Raw genomic sequence first — 16,215 nt, 5'->3', positions numbered from 1 at the left:
TCTCTTCAAAAAAAAAAAAAAAAAATCCAAGCTAATCTTTTAAGCATAGGCTTGGTACATGAAGTTCAAATTCAATTTCAGCTACAAATTTCTCAAAGAGAGAAAAAAAAAAAAAAATGCTCCTAGCTTTAGCTTAGTAAAGCTAAATTAAATGATTTCATTTAGTATTTTTGAGTTTTATATATTCAAATGCCATACAATTTTTTTTATTATTACAGCAGCTAACACTACATTTATTATGCATGACAGCCATGTTGGACTTCAGTGAAGGTTCTAGTTAATGTTTTCCCTCCCAAACACAGAAGGTGGTAGTTCTGATTTCTGAGTAAAAACATATTTACAATTTAGGTGTTGGAAGGGTTAGAGGAAGGGAGACTAGAATTTCACACCAACAGGAACCAAAATGGAACGATGCTTTAGCTAAAAAAAGATTTTATGGCTAATGCAGGAAAAGCTTTTACAACCCCATTACTCAACATCCGATAGAAACATTACTGATTGTCTCACATAATTTCCCTGCTGGGATGAATAAAGTAATTCTATTCTATTCTATCTCCATTTTTGATGGACTGAAAAAAATATTAAAAACTTCCCTCCATTGTAAACCTCTGATGTCCCAGCCGCTTGACTTTCATCACTTTAAAAGAACAGATTACTCAGTTACTGAATACATGGTTAATTCACAGAAGGTGTTTGCTGCTGCTTTTTGAAATTCCTTCAGATGCTGATTTGGAGCAGACGTTCACCACGGGGTTGGAACAAGCTCGTCTCTGGAGAAAGCCAGTCGTCCCACTACAGCTGCCAATTCACTCGCTTGCATTTATGTGGAGCCTTTCTCTAACTGAACACAAGTCACTGTGTGCGCGCAAATGACTGTGAGATGTATGCAGATCTTCTCCGCTTCGAAGCTCTGTCTCGTGCCTCATCGTCTGCATGAACTCTGCTGAGCGTGGTCCGACCACAGCAACGCCACACATCAGACGTCCTGAGGAAGCGAGCTCATTTCCTTGCTGTGCCTTCTAATCGGGTCTGGTCGTGACACAAATGGATCGGTTTGTGTTTCAAACGTTTTTACAGTGTCTGTTTACACCAGTGATTCATTTTAGATCTCAGATCTGAAGCCATCTCAGATTCTTCCCTTTTTATTTTTTTATGCTTGTTTTAACTTGACCTGGCTGAGCTGTTGAAGTCGGGTGTCTGAAATGACTTGGTTTTTGGCTACTCACTGCCACTTCCATTGAGTTAAATAACAAGGTATGATTACATTTCAGTACTGTGCTGATGGCAAAGAAGGCTGGCACAGTGCTTTGCTGAAAAAGTATTCATTACCCATGAAGAACAACATTCAGTCATGTTAAAACCACAGACTGCAAATTGTTTTATTTGAGATTTTAGGTGACAAACTGGTGCATAACTGTGACTTAGAGAGAAGATGAATGGAGCTAAATACAGGGCAATTCTAGACGAAATCCTGCTAAAAACTGGACGAGACGAGGGCAGAAGTTAACCTTCCACAATACCATAAACATAGAAATGTTTGTGTTCATATGTAATGTTAATAAAATGTGTCAAAGTTTGTAGCTGTAACCTTTCAATATGTACAAAAGTGAGTTAAAGGGTTACGGACAGCAAGCATCTCTTTGACTAGCTAGCTGCTAGCTGACTGAAATAAACACACAATAACAACGAACGACTCAATTAAATAAAATTGAATATTTGTATTAAATTTATTAACTTCAGTTAATCTGGTATATAATGGTCAAATTCTAAAACAAGCAACAATCTGCATAATATAAACAGAAGATTCCAGTTACTTCATATGCTAACAGAGGAGTACTTGCTGCTGCCTTTCTAACATTTATCAATTTATCTTACTCAGCTACGATGATTTAGGTCAATAACAAACCTAGAAATCAAAACGGTATCATATAAGATTAAAAAAAAAAAAATTGATGCAGCATCTTGTTGTGGGCACAGAATGGCTGCTCCCAACCAGCAGGGGGCGCACAAGAATTCTCACACATTCTGTGTGTGTTCCCACACAGAACGCACTCTTAAAATCTTTAAGGCAAAGTTACATTCATGAAAAACGAGCTTACTTTTTAATGGATAAATAATTTAAAGCATTTTTTTTAAGTTCCATTCATCCATCCACATTAAAACGCACAAGTCAGGAAAAATGTCAACTAAAATATATATGTATATATATATATATATATATAGTTTTACAAAAAGTCTGTTGTTGTCGTCTTCTGTATTTTTCCATGTTAACTTTGACCTACTGTTTGGAGGACATAAGCCAGGCCCTGGTGAATGTTTTTCTATTTGCTCATGGTAAAAAAAAAAAAAAAAAATGCAGCATAACGCTGAAGGGGAAGCTGCCTGTGTTTGTACCAAAATCTAATTTCGTGCACACTGTAACTGCAGATTAATCAATGAAAACATAATTGTTGAAAAATACATGAAATTGATCCAAAACATTCATTTTGTTAAAGTTGTCATAAGAAAATAAACACACACACAAAAAAAGATGGCAAATTCCAAACTAGTCTTCAAAACCACATTTCACAAACCAGATGACGGCGTCGCAGTGGGTACATTTATATCAAGTACAGGTTACTCATCGTTACTTCCTTCCACCCTGTGTTTCCTCTGACTGACGTTCTGCATCACAGTCAGCATTTCATAGCTTCCAGTTCCTCTGGGTCTCTTGGAGGAAACGGCTTGTTTCTCCTCAAAGATAAGAACAGAAAGGCGTTTTTTTTTTAAATTTTGTCAGTACAAGCATTAAAACTTTGATATCGGAGAAGGATGAGAAAGCTCTGTTGACCAACTTACTGTCGATGTAGGAAGAAGATGATACCGCACACCATGAAGAATAGAATCACTCCAATCAAACTGATGCAAACTGTTCTGCGTTCTCCTCCTAACGGGGAAACAAAAACACAGTCGGCTAAAATGATTTCTCTAGCGTCAATCCCGTCCCATGAGACATCACCCAGTAAAATGACAAATCTGCTAATTGCTACAATGGAATGGATTCTGCAGCACAGTTCAAAAAGTGTGTACTCAAAGGTTACATTGTCGTTTCGCCTTAAGGAGTACTTAACACTGTAACACACAGTATATCATTTAAATACAAACCAAGATTCCTTTTTGGACATGTTGGAAGAATTCTGCATCACAACCAAATACTTATGCTTTACTCAACTCGGCATGCTGGATGCCTGAAAGTGAAACTGATTGTATGATAAACATTCAGTTCCGGATGGTAAGTTGACCATCGTTGTTTGTATATTATTGTCAGTTAATGAATGTATATTAGTAATGATTATTTATCCATATTCTATTCATACAAAAGGTGATACAAAACTGACTCTTTGCTGTTACCTTTTGGTCAGGTGATGCCATATTTTTGCTATTTGGAATGTTAACTACCTCGGTATGTATTTCATGTATGTGTTGTTTTCAAATGAACAATCTCTGCTGAATTTTCAATGCGTTTTACAGCGTTTTCTAATATAATTGTGAAGAAATTCCTGCAGTAAAGGGTTTCAATTTGACCAAAAAAAACAACAACAAATAAGTAAAAGAGAAACCATGTCAGCCACCTCACCGCAAAAGCAACGAGCCCGTCCCCAGCGGAGCAGAACGTTGTGAACATCCTTAATCCCAGGATATATACACTGTTCAGATGGGGAGTCTATCAAAAGTGACTTACACGCGTCCAGGACACAGCTTGACTCGGTGTCCCGCAAAATGCCCTCAGTTTTCTCATGTTCAGACAAGCTTGTTACAAGTTCTTTCAGCGTTTGTGGCGAGGATTGGCCAGAAATGCTGAAGCGGTGTGACGGGAGTACGTCTCAACGACCGGGTCATAAAATGACATAATGTCATAAAACTCCATGCGGGGTGAAACAAAACCAAAGCATGTGGAAGAACACCTCATGCATGTAGTTTATCACAGCAAGTGCTCCGTGTCGCTGTGGGCCTGCTGTCTTTTCTAAAACTCCCATGTTGGAATGTGTGGCGCGACGAACCTGTTGAGGTTCAACCTGGAGGTCGTCCTTGGGTCCGTCAGCAGGTTATTGATCAAAAAACATGAACAGACACAAAACTGACCTCCTTCCATGGCTCTCTCATTCCTCAAGACATTAGTGTGATAGAAAACCTTCGATGTGAGCTGAACAGAAGAGGACTCTGGACGACACAGGGAGATTGTGCCAAGAGGATTGTCCAGAGAGTCCTCTTATGTCCGACGGACAAAAAGAGGGTTGTTAAAAGTTGGTATAAATCTACAGGAATCACCAGTAGATTTATATACATACGTAGAATTATGTTACAATCTTTGAATTTTGGGTTTCATTTGCGTTTCAGTTTTGGCCAATTCTTTGTGGTTGTTTTCTGGCAATATAAGTTTGAAGAGGGTCGACCTTACAAAACCTCCATGCTAAACTCGCTGTAGTTTGCACTTTATCTTTTGCAGCAACACACGTGCTATAAATAGATGGCTAAATATATCCAGTGATTCAACACAATATATATTTATAACGTAACCAAGCAACCATTTTATTTACCTATATACTTCCCAATTTGCCTTAGCAACAGAGAAGTGCAAGACTTAAATTCATTAACCAATTTATCTCAAATACACCAAGTTTCATAATTAGTGTTTGTCACTGTGTGACTACTTTGTCTTTTATTTCTTTTTGTTTTAAAGAAACGTCTCAAACGGTACACGCCGTTTAGCTGTAAGCTTTAATCTCGGTTTGGACACCGACTTTCTTTCTCTCTTCCTCGCAGCTAATGAAAGAAATCGCAGAGATATTCCATTTAGAAACTAAGCGAAGTTTGCCACGGACCTGCCACACTCAGGCCTCAAATGACTTTCTTTCTTTTTCTTTTGGACTTCATTGTTCTTACCCAGAGCTCTTCGCTCCGTGTTGGCAGATGCTGAAGGCTCAGAGGTGGAGGTTCTGACGCTCTGGAGGGTGGAGGCCCTGACGCTCTGGAGGGTGGAGGCCCTGACGCTCTGGAGGGTGGAGGCCCTGACGCTCTGGAGGGTGGAGGCCCTGACGCTCTGGAGGGTGGAGGCCCTGACGCTCTGGAGGGTGGAGGCCCTGACGCTCTGGAGGGTGGAGGAAGGTCCTGCAAACAGGAAAAGAAGATAGCATCAGCTGTTGTGTTTTTTGTGGAACTATCTGTTTATCTGCTATAATTGTTTCTGTCATCAGCCTTTTGCTTATTTATTCTTCAAGTTATTTTCAATACAAACATCTTCACCCATTTGTTCCACATATTGTTGCAATATATAAAAACCTGACAGAGTGTTAAAAAGTGGCGTTACAAAAAGTCTCTGCCCTCTTAAAGCATTTTGGGTGTTTCACTTTTTTTTAAAGATTCAGGTAATTGAACTAATTTTGATGTCAGATAAATTTAACCTGAGTAAATGCTGCAAAAAAAATTCCTTTTACAGCTTTCCAGTACAGAGCCAGTACAGGAAAGCTGGCTCTGTACTGGGACTAAGGCTGGAGTCCCTGGAAACTGTGGTGGAGAGGAGGACACTGAAGAAGGTTCTGTCTATTATGGACAATAAACAGCAGCCTCTCCACCACATAGTGGACAGACAGCGGAGCACCTTCTCACATAGGCTGCTCCAGCTCCGCTGTCGAAGGGACAGATACAGGAAATCCTTCCTGCCACATGCCATCTCACTGTACAATAAAAGCTAAATCATTGTTCTGCACTAATCAGTCCAGTTTTGCACAACTGCACTGTGGCACACTGTACATATATTTACATATACATACTGTATTTGCATTTTTTGAATCCTTGCCAGGACTGCTCTAAGCTGCTTTTATATTGACAGCATGTTATATTTTATTTTTATTTTGTCTACAATTGCTACTCAGTGGTGGTTGTTGTGTGTCTTGTCTCTATGCTGCTGTAACTGCGAAATAATTTCCCTGCTGGGATGAATAAAGTAATTCTATATTCTATCAGATGATCAGATCATCATTAATCACACACTGGACACAACTTTAAGTTTCTAGAACGACATTAAAAAAACAATTTAATTCTAGAAGACTTCTGAAACATTTGTTTTTTGTATACAAGTACAAAAAACTTGTACACAAACTTTACAAGTTTTTTGAATATGTTGCAGAAAATTTGAGACGTTATTTTTTTGCTTTTTTTTTCTCTTGTTTGTGCAAACAGATTCTGATTTGGCCAGTTTTTGGCCCGAGCTTACCGCATGGAAAGTATAATAAAAAAACACTTCATCCATCAACTTCACAGCTCATCAGGTCATACAAATGTCATGGAAAATCTGCAAAGCAAATCCGCAGAACCAATGACAACAGCAGGATAAACGCAAATTACGAAGTTTCACTGTATGCTGATGATCCATTGCTATTTGTGAAAAAAAAGAAAAGAAAAAAAAAAGGTCAAAACTCAAAACAGCTTTAACGTTGCTAAATGTCAGTCTGGTTTTTCTGTTTGATGGTACAGACACCAAACAGCCTTTTTAACACATCAACACTCTTTGTCTAGCCAAGTGAAACCAGATGAAAACTCCTCTCAGAGACAGCAGGTCGTTTTGTTATGTTCCAGTGAAACGGAGAGGCACATGAGTCATTCGGCACCGTTTTCTGTTCACACATGATGTCGCAAACATAAAAACCCAACACAAACGACCTTCTTGTCACATTTCTTTAAGGTGCAACTTCAGCTGCTTTAATTAGAAGTTCAGTTTCATAATTATTTTTAGTGACTGCCTGACTACTTTGTCTTTTTATTTTATTGTTTTGCTATAAAGAAACATTGCAAAAGGTGCACGCTGTGTAGCTGTAAGCTTGAATCTTGGTTTTGACACAGACTTTCTGTCTCTGACCCTCGCAGTTAACGATGAAATCGCAGAGGTATTAAAAAACATCTAAAAAATTAACTGAAAATTAGCTTTCTAGATAAGTGAAGTTTGCCACGAATCTGCCTCACTCAGATTACAAATGACTTTCTTTCTTTTCTTCATTAGCGCAAATGTTATTTCTTAGAGAACTGGTGTGCCAGCTGGACCTTTGTGGTGGTTTTACTGATTGGACTTCATTGTTCTTACCCAGAGCTCTTCGCTCCGTGTTGGGAGATACTGAAGGCTCAGAGGTGGAGGTCCTGACACTCTGGAGGGTGGAGGAAGGTCCTGGTGGGGCTTTTAGAAACATGTGTGCCCAAAAAATTAAGATGGATAATCATTAAGAGATTATCAATAAAATACACTACTCTCAAAAAGTTATGGATATTTGGCTTTCGGGTGACATTCATGCACACCGCAATGAGAATATCCAATTTTGGTAGAAGCATGCTATGTCAATTCACAAATAGCGTACTGAAGCAACAGCAAGGTGTGCAAAATATAGTGAAACACTGAACAGTTAGAGACATACGTTAAAAAGTTTAAAGAATGTCACATTAAGCTGATCATGTGGAGTCAAACGTTTAAAGAAGGCCTGGGCTGCTGTGGTGGCCCAGGGGCAAAACATAACCCACATATAGAGGCGACTGATGTAGTCCTGGATGCAGATGTCAGAATTTCTAATCCCAGCCTAGTGACGTTTTCCGCATGCCTTTCCCCCTCTCTCTCGTTACCTACGTTCCTGTCTAAGGACAGTGAAGGTCAATGCAATCTTTAGGAAACAAACAAGTTTAAAGACGGTAACATTAAGTCAGTGGTTCCCAAAGTGTGGGAACCACACTGCCCTCATTGCAGGGAGGACGCGATGAATGCAAAAATTAAAAAAAAAACTCTCAGGGAGCTGTTCATGTTTTAACCCCATTTTGCACAGAAGCTTTTTTTTAAAAACGTGTTGATGATAGCAAAGTTGAATATTGTTACAAATTTTAAAAAAGAAATATGTTTGAAATAACAACGACAGCAAAGAATGCTCTTCTACAGTATAGGACCAAAAAATAAAACAGTTACACAAAAGTGTTTCACTGTAAAGATGGTTTGTAGTTTGTTTTGTTGCAACCTGAAGTGTGAAATATTTTGAAAACAAAATATGTGTATAGGTTCACGTCTGGTTGAACGATGTGTGTGCTCAGTTGATTTTTTTTTTCTTTTTTGGGTGATTGTAATCCATAGGGGGGCAGAAGAAAATCTTTGGGAACCACTGCATTAAGTCAACCTGGAATGGTTACAGTGGATTTTAGGTTCATCCTGAATTTCCACCCAGAAGCCAAATATCCAAAGCTTTTTCTGAATACTGTGTACACAAGCAACAACCAGTGGTTGGATCCAGAATACTTTCTATTATGTAATCGTCTTCACTAATGAGACTATCTTCATTTACAGTGACTTAGCAAACAGAAATAGGCTCCATCTAGGAATCTATACACTTGTTTGTGCCTCAAATCAAGGTGCTTGCACATCAACAGCGACAGACAGAAATCATGCAGACTTAAAGAAAAGAAAAGCAGTTTCCTACCCGTGGTGGTGGTTGGTGGTGGCTGATAGTTTGGGTCAGCTGAAACAGACAAAAAAAAAGAGCACAGAGGGTTAATCAACATAAAATATGAAAGAGATGGTTTTGAGTTTTCAAAATAAGACTTTGTTAGAAGCAGTTCACAATTTGCCAGCAGTAATCTGTTTAGAATAAATCCAGATTAGGTGAATCTAATCTTAGCCCAAGACAAATGCCACCCTGAAACAACTCTCACTTCAAAAAACCTTCACAGTGGTTTATGCTCACACTGTTTTAAGAACCTTTAAAGAATAAATTATTGACATGATGCACATTAACTCAGACATTTGCAATTACTTTAAAAAGGAGCATTCTGTATGAATCATATTCTGTGAATACGTGTAAATCATTTCCAATTGTTGGATCTGATAGTGAAGAAATGTAAAAAGTGCATGTATTAGTGGTTAGAGTGAATGCTGCCTAATTTAATTAACACTATGTACCACAGGTGTCAAACTCCAGTCCTCAAGGGCCAGTGTCCTGCAACTTTTAGATGTGCTTCTGCTGCACCACACCTGAGTAGACTAATTAGGTCATTAGCTGTGGCACATCTAAAAACTGCAGGACAGCGGCTCTCGAGGACTGGAGTTTGACACCTCTGCTATACATTCCACTGAGGGCAGCATGGTATTTGAAAAGCAAGCGACATAGGATAATATTGGTGAATGTTGCAATATGGCGCAAAATACCTCAATAAATGATTAGAAAATGGTTCTATCTTTTTGCTTTGGGGTTTGTAGAGAACAGATCCCCAGTAATCAGTTATTTATCCAGCTACAGAAAAAAAAACAACAACTAATAATTTCCATCTCAACAGCAGGGACTTAGTGAAAAAGTTGCCTCAAAGATGAATCTTTCTCTTGCTATCGAAACAGATTCTCATTCTTTGATAAATGAAATTCCCATAGCAATCTACTATTGTTGTTGTTTTTTTGTCTTTAAGTTTCTTTATTTGAAGGCAAAAGCGTTTGAAGACCCGTCTCACTGAACGCAGTCACATCACATCGTTACATAATCACAGCAAGGAAAAGACCCACCCAAACTGTTCTGTTCTCTATTGCCAGACGGACCACAGAGACAATCCCTACCCCCACCTCATGAACTATCCCTCCAATAAGGATTTCAGGAAAAACTTGTAGTTCTTCTTTGTCAGTCAGTCATGGGTGCAGGGTCAAGCAAGGGTACAAACTACATTCCACACATGTCAGTCCTTCAAGACCATTTCCAGGTTAAGCATTTCACCCAACATGTCTTCAGGTCTCTCCTACTATCACAGCTGCGGAAACATCTAAGTATTATCTGGAAACATCTTTAATGGACAAACACATCTTGCAGAAATACAAAAACACAGCAGATCTAATCAGTAAATAAATGATAAACGGTATCATCAGTTCCATCAAAGACATCGATTTCAGTTGTACAGATTCTCTTCTATCTCACCTGTTAGCTTTAGTTTCTGGAACAAACTAACCGCCATTCATAGGCGATGGGTGAAGAAGCCAAGGAAGTTATCTATTGCAGGCAAGATGACAGCTGAACTTGGGACGCCAATCTAATCGATATTATCTACCTGCGCAAAGGTGTGAAAACCGACTGTCACATTTTGCTCTACAGTGAGAGCAGACCGACTGATGGAGCAGTGACATTAACAACTGACACCTCGCTAATTCAGCTAACTTAGCAACTTTGCTGCAATTTTTCAGACAAAAAACAAATCGGTATTGCCGAAAATTGGCAGGTCAGGCTTTTTAAGATTGTCTAGTTGATCTTTCAATACTATCTCTATCCTGCGTCTGCTGCCACTTGGGTTCTCAACAACATGGCAGTAACTCCTGTTTGCACATGCTAGGCCTGTCACAATAACAACTTTTGACGGACAATAAATTGTCCCAGTAAATATTGCGATAAACGATAACATTGTTGTTTTGGGAACATTTTCAGGTAATACATTGATAATGGCATCGTAATGCAAGTTTGCCCTCTCAAAGACCAATAATTATACATCTTGTAAAGCTCTCTAAACACTGGAACTGGAAGATACTTTAAATATCCAAAATAAAACATGAGGACCAAAAACAATAAATAAAACAGTAATAAAAAACCACACACAACCGAAACAATAAATACGATGGAGGCTTTAAACAGAATTCCACCTCCAAAGTTTTGAACTGCCAGATTAATAAACAAAATGTCTTAAACTGCTGCGTCGTCTGATTTCTGTGGCATGGAATCATGTTTTTGTTTTCCCCCATTTGAAAATAGCAGCTGGTCCTGTTTTGGTCTGCAGGTTTAGTTGCGGTTTCACTTCTGGCTTCTTCTTCTTCTTCTTCTTTGCTGCCTCATCTGTATCATTTTCCATGTCTAGTTTGTACGTCTTGACCTATAGCTTCATGAATATCTTGTTTGGTTTTTTTTTTTTTTTTTTTGCTTTTCATCCCACTTGATTTCGTTTCTGTTGTTTTTTCACCTCAGCTGGTTTTGGTTTCTTCTCACAAACATTGATTCAGATATTCAGTGGCCACCCAAAGTTTTCAGAATCGACTCAGATCTCCGTCTTTGAAAATAAACCTCTTGGCGCTAACATGATAAAGGTCCCTCTTAAAGAGATGAAAGACAAATAAAAGGATCTTACTTATACACTTGAATAGAGATTTGGTCCACTGTAAAACACCATTCTTCTCCTGACACTTGATGAGGCCTGACGTTCCAGGTTTTCTCGTATAGCCTGTAGTACACTGGTAGCGAAATGTACTGTTGATCTGGAAGCATCCGTCTTTTTGTACAGTAAAATCTTTTGGAGGAATCGCTGGACATTTGCAGTTGTCTGAAATAAAAACACACATTAAAATTTTTTTAGCATTACTTCACTACTGACGTCATTTTAATTATCCCCTCTTTTTTCGCTCTTTACACAATAAAGTCAAAAAGAAAGTTACGTGTTTCTTCAGTTCTATCTGTACATGTTATGACAAAGTCAAAATGATCTAGAGTTTATCAAGAACAAATGTTTAGCTTAACCGGCCATCTGTAAGGGTAATCACCTCTATAAAAGCAGGAGTTTCGGTACTGGAGCTAAGACAAATGTTTTGACAATGACAAAGAAGAAAGATATCAGTAACAGCAATTGTTGCAGCTGAGCAATCTGGGAAGCGTTAGAAAACCACTTCCAAAGGATTTCACATCTATCATTCCTCGGTGAGAAAAATCTTTCATAAGTGGAAAACATTTAAGAGAAAATTCGACTGAGAAATTTCAAAAACACTACAAAACCAAGTTTTTCTAAAAGAAAAATGAGAGTCCTGTTAAAAAGTGCTCAAAACTACTGAATGGACCTCTGGAGCAGGGCCGTGCAGAGACCTATGGAGGGGCAGGGGCTCAGATTTAAAAAAGGGGCACATTGAACAAAAACTCTGTACAACAACATAGCAACAACCCATATTGATCAAGAATCTAATTGGATCCTACTATATCATTGCCATCATGCGGGAAAATGCAAAGTAAATATAGTCTATATTTTCCCCAACAGGTAAAAAGTTTCTATTTCTGCTGCTGACAGTCCTGGAGATCTGAGCTGATCTGAGAATGTAGCTGTTAAACAGACCAGAGGAGAGAAGGTCAAAGGTTATAAAGTTATGAAATAAGCTAATTTGCTGCCATTTTACTAATTAAGCCCTAATAATATCTATTTAACCTCTAGAACAACTTGGCTGCAGATTGATTTATAGATCAAAAAGCTCAAAGGGGTCAACTCTATTGATGTTAGCACCTCTGAGACCTAGAATTATAAGGCTAGAATATCAAGGCAAAGAAAACTCAGTAGCTGCTGGTAGGGGCCATTCAGGGGCCTCCAGACATTCAGGGGCCTCCAGACATTCAGGGGCCCCTAGAAATGGTTTATTGTAACATTGATCATAGATCTAAACCTGTAGCATCATTTATAGAGAATGACAATGTTATTACATTTTATCTAATGCATTCAGCTGAGAAAAATAAATAGTACATTTAGGATTTAATTAGGAAGTTTACTTTGTAAAAGTCTAAAGAATCATCTTGATAGTTTGATTGTTGCGTTACCATGGCTACAATATGGTGTAATCTTTGTGTTTGAATTGGGTTTGTTCACAAATACATCACAGTAAATAACCAATAATCAGTGATTGATTTTAAACTGAGCCAATAAACCTGGTCTCCCTCTCACAGATTCACCTGATCAATATTTAAACATGTTAGTGATGCTGAGGTTCTACTAAGGCCCCATATTACCTTGGGCCGGCCGTGGAGGGACAACTGCTGCGATGCGCATCTCTGGAATCTACCTGGAATCTACCTGGAATCCACCTGGAATCCACCTGGAATCTACCTGGAATCCCCCGGTGGCCCCTGTCAGTCCCCCGATGCTTTGGGGACATTTTGATTTATTTCATTGTGGCATGTTTGGCTTTTTGCTGCGGTCCTAATTATTGCTACAATATTTTCTCTGATGTTTATTTTGTGACTCTAAATGCTCTGAATCTTCCTTTAGGACTTGAGGTTCTGCAATAACTTCTATTTACAGCCCAGAACCTCCAGCCCAGATCCCGTCAGCAGCGGCTTTAACCACCTGGTAGAAACGTTAAGGAGAAGCAGAGTGAACAGAGAGCAGGCGGTACCAGGTGGTACTGGGGCTTTGAGCTGCGTTGCGACTCGCGGTGACAGTCGGTACCGTGTCTTATATCAGGATGTCTGATATAAAGACAGATATTCTTTCTATCTGTCGGTGGACCGACTCAGTCTGCCTGTAGTAAACCGGGCTTTTAGCAGAATGATGAAGTTAAAGTCAGAAGTTTCTCTGGATTCGAAACATTTCTGTGTTTAGTGGCGAGGTGAGTTTTGTCCCGCTATTGCAAGGATGATTATGAAAATATAAATAGAAACAGTTTTTCTAACGTCAACATCAGACCTACGTTTTTATTCACAGACCAGTGTATGAAAAAATATTCTTGCCCATAATTTGATAGTTAGAGGACACAGATCCTCCTCCTCCTCACCATGGACCCAGAGTCTGAACAACATGGAGGCTCTGAGAGTCATTATTAGACTGAGGGCAGCCAGACTAGTTTATTTTTACTAAATTATTATATTTAGCTAAATATTATTGCTGAGGGACACAAACAGGCCTTCTGACATACAGCTTAAAAATAAAAAAAATATTTTAAAAAAAAACTCAAAAAGGGCACTAGGGGCATCAGGGATAAAAAGGGCAGGGGCTCAAGCCCCCCTCCTCCCACCCCCCTGTGAACGTGCCTGCTCTGGAGTTCCTAGATTGTTGTTCTTTGGAAAAGCAAGCAGAAGATTTCAGCACAACACCGTACAGGAATTGCCAAGCACACTGGAAAAACAGGGATTTTGAGCCAACTTAAAAAGCAATTACTTGAATTTCTTATGGCTAATTCTATTAGCTATAATTCTGATTTCAGACTTATTAAAAACTGAATTATTAGCTGTAACAAATTAGAGCATTTTATTTTAAGTTCAAAGAAAGATTTTTTTTCACTGATGTGATTTTTATTGATGCATGTCGTTTCTAACTTTATTTTTGTCTAAGTGTTTTGAGTTGCTTTTAGCTGAAGGTGCTACAAAAATAAAGTTGCCACATCTTGCAAGTCGTAGTTGTTATCTTTGGAAAATCTTTGGCTTACTTGTGGTTTACTCGACCAGTAAACCAAAGATATTCTGAAGTCGAATTTGATGCCATCTATCCGACAATCTGGGCCGTCGGCAGGACAGTGACTCAAAACACAGCAGCAAATCTACGACAAAATGTCTGAGGGGAAAATGTAGTGTGTCAAAAGACTTCAGACCTAAAAATCCTCGAAATGATGCGAGACTGCAGGACGTATAAAACAGCAAAGAGTCGACCAAACTCGGTTTCTGACTGAGAAAAATCAGATAGAAACCAATCAATCTTAAGCAGGTGCTTCTACAAGCTGCCGGATCATAACATCTTAGTTTTTACATACTTTTTTGTGTGCAGAAGTTCAGATGTGTTGTTGCACGCTTGAGATGAGAAGTAAATCATTTTATGACCCGGTAAAAACCAGTCCGGACAAAAAAAAAACTTCATCAACAATTTTTTATTTTTTTTTGCACCTGAAACTGACAGTTCTTCCTTTAAACTTCCTCTAAACCAGAGTTCATATGAAACCTGTAATCTAGTTTTATATTGAAGATGAAATGTTTTCAGTTTACATGGAAGGTTATCTAGATATCTACGTATGTTTTTTTTTTATTTTATTTTATTTTTTACATTACACGTTAAGCCAACATGTAATGGTGGCTCAACATTAAGCCAACATTAAGGTAGTAATGGACAGATAAGGACCATTACAGCCTTTAATGACCCAATTGACAAAGTGTAAGTATAAATGATAAAAACATTAATTTTAGAATTGTCTATATGTAAACGTATATGTATATATGCGTTCTGCATGGGTGACCTTTGTTCTAAAAATTTTTTTTAAAAGGTATGCTGGATAAACTTTAACCCTACCACCGCTGGAGAGACGCGTTGCTCCCAGAAGACACACCACCACGGCACAGACAGAGGTGTAGATTCGATGAGGATCCATCTTCCAGCTGGGATGGTTCTTGTACGACCATCGTCAGCGAGCGATCTTTATACCTCCACGGCAGCCTGCTGTATTACTTTTACTTTCACTCGCTGCGAAGACCCGCCTTTAAAAAAATCCCTCTGCCATATTTGTAGTTTGAATTGATTTGGTTATTGGAGTGGTTCTCATTAGTATTCAGGTGGAAGATGATGGTAAAAGCAGGACATTCCAGCACACTTTTTACTTCCCGTGCTCTCCAATGAGGCTTTTTTTTTTTTTTTGGTCCAAAGATAAGTATCCATAGCTTCATTAAAATTGTTTATTCTTTCATTTTCCGGTTTCTGTAATGTCCATGAAACACTTGCCTCAAGTTCAATATTACCATATTCCAGTTCAGATCAATTACCAAGTCACACATTATCGGATAACGCTGCACAGTCCAAAAAATATTTACTTCTCACCTTCTTCCTGGGCCCCATTGCAGCGCGATTGAATGACTGCAGATATTAGTAGTGTAACAGCGCCCTCTTGTGACAAGACGTTGCAATAGCAGACATCATAAAATGTTTAAAATACGTAATTTTATCCCAAAATATTTTATATTTATCTGTCTGGACGGTAAACCTTTGAAACCAACACTTACAGTAGGTATTGTATATAACTTAGAACATAGTGCTTCTACTGACAATATTTACTGTGACCTGCATAGTGCTCAGTAGATAGTATCTTAGAGCTATGACGTTTGTGTACGAACAAGAAGTTTCACATGTTTAAACTATATGTATCTGGTGTATTTTTCTCTAAGCTTTTCTTCGTTTATTGAAGTAACTAAAGGTGGGTAGAGCAGTCAGTAAGTGTAACCAAGTAAGAGTAAGGTTTCTTCAAATGACATTACTCAAGTAAAAATTATGGTGCGGAAAAACTACTTGTAGAATCATGGAAGCCCCTTCCCGCCACTCTGATGAAGAGAAAGAAAACTCCTATCTCATAATAATTATGAGTTAGCTCATAATTATTATGAGATAGCGTCTCATAATAATGAGACCTTGATAGTACAATGAGATGCTATCTCCTTATACTGGAATTAGCTCATCAGCTAATTTCTC

At 38.5% G+C, this 16,215-nt stretch overlaps 1 protein-coding gene across 4 annotated transcripts; it reads right to left on the bottom strand.

The window, feature by feature from the left end:
• Positions 1-1,354: 1,354 nt before the first annotated feature.
• LOC114149248 (uncharacterized) lies at positions 1,355-15,234 on the bottom strand. 4 transcript variants are annotated; one of them, XM_028024936.1, is made up of 7 exons: positions 15,049-15,234; positions 11,152-11,343; positions 8,484-8,522; positions 7,118-7,207; positions 4,924-5,148; positions 2,839-2,926; positions 1,355-2,730 (listed from the first exon to the last, which is right to left on the bottom strand). In XM_028024936.1, exons 1-7 carry the CDS (start codon positions 15,125-15,127, stop codon positions 2,676-2,678), a joined length of 768 nt encoding a protein of 255 aa, XP_027880737.1. In that variant the 5' UTR covers positions 15,128-15,234; the 3' UTR covers positions 1,355-2,675. The 4 variants fall into 4 exon arrangements, with proteins under 4 accessions (XP_027880737.1, XP_027880738.1, XP_027880735.1 ...); XM_028024937.1 differs by having other exon boundaries at positions 1,355-2,733; positions 7,118-7,198; positions 15,049-15,230; XM_028024934.1 differs by having other exon boundaries at positions 1,355-2,733; positions 15,049-15,228.
• Between the last annotated feature and the right edge of the window lie 981 nt (positions 15,235-16,215).

This window comes from Xiphophorus couchianus, chromosome 8 (assembly GCF_001444195.1).
Source record: "Xiphophorus couchianus chromosome 8, X_couchianus-1.0, whole genome shotgun sequence".
NCBI lineage: Eukaryota > Metazoa > Chordata > Actinopteri > Cyprinodontiformes > Poeciliidae > Xiphophorus > Xiphophorus couchianus.
Note: the sequence above shows the minus strand (reverse complement) of the source record. Positions and strands in the feature narration are given on the sequence as shown.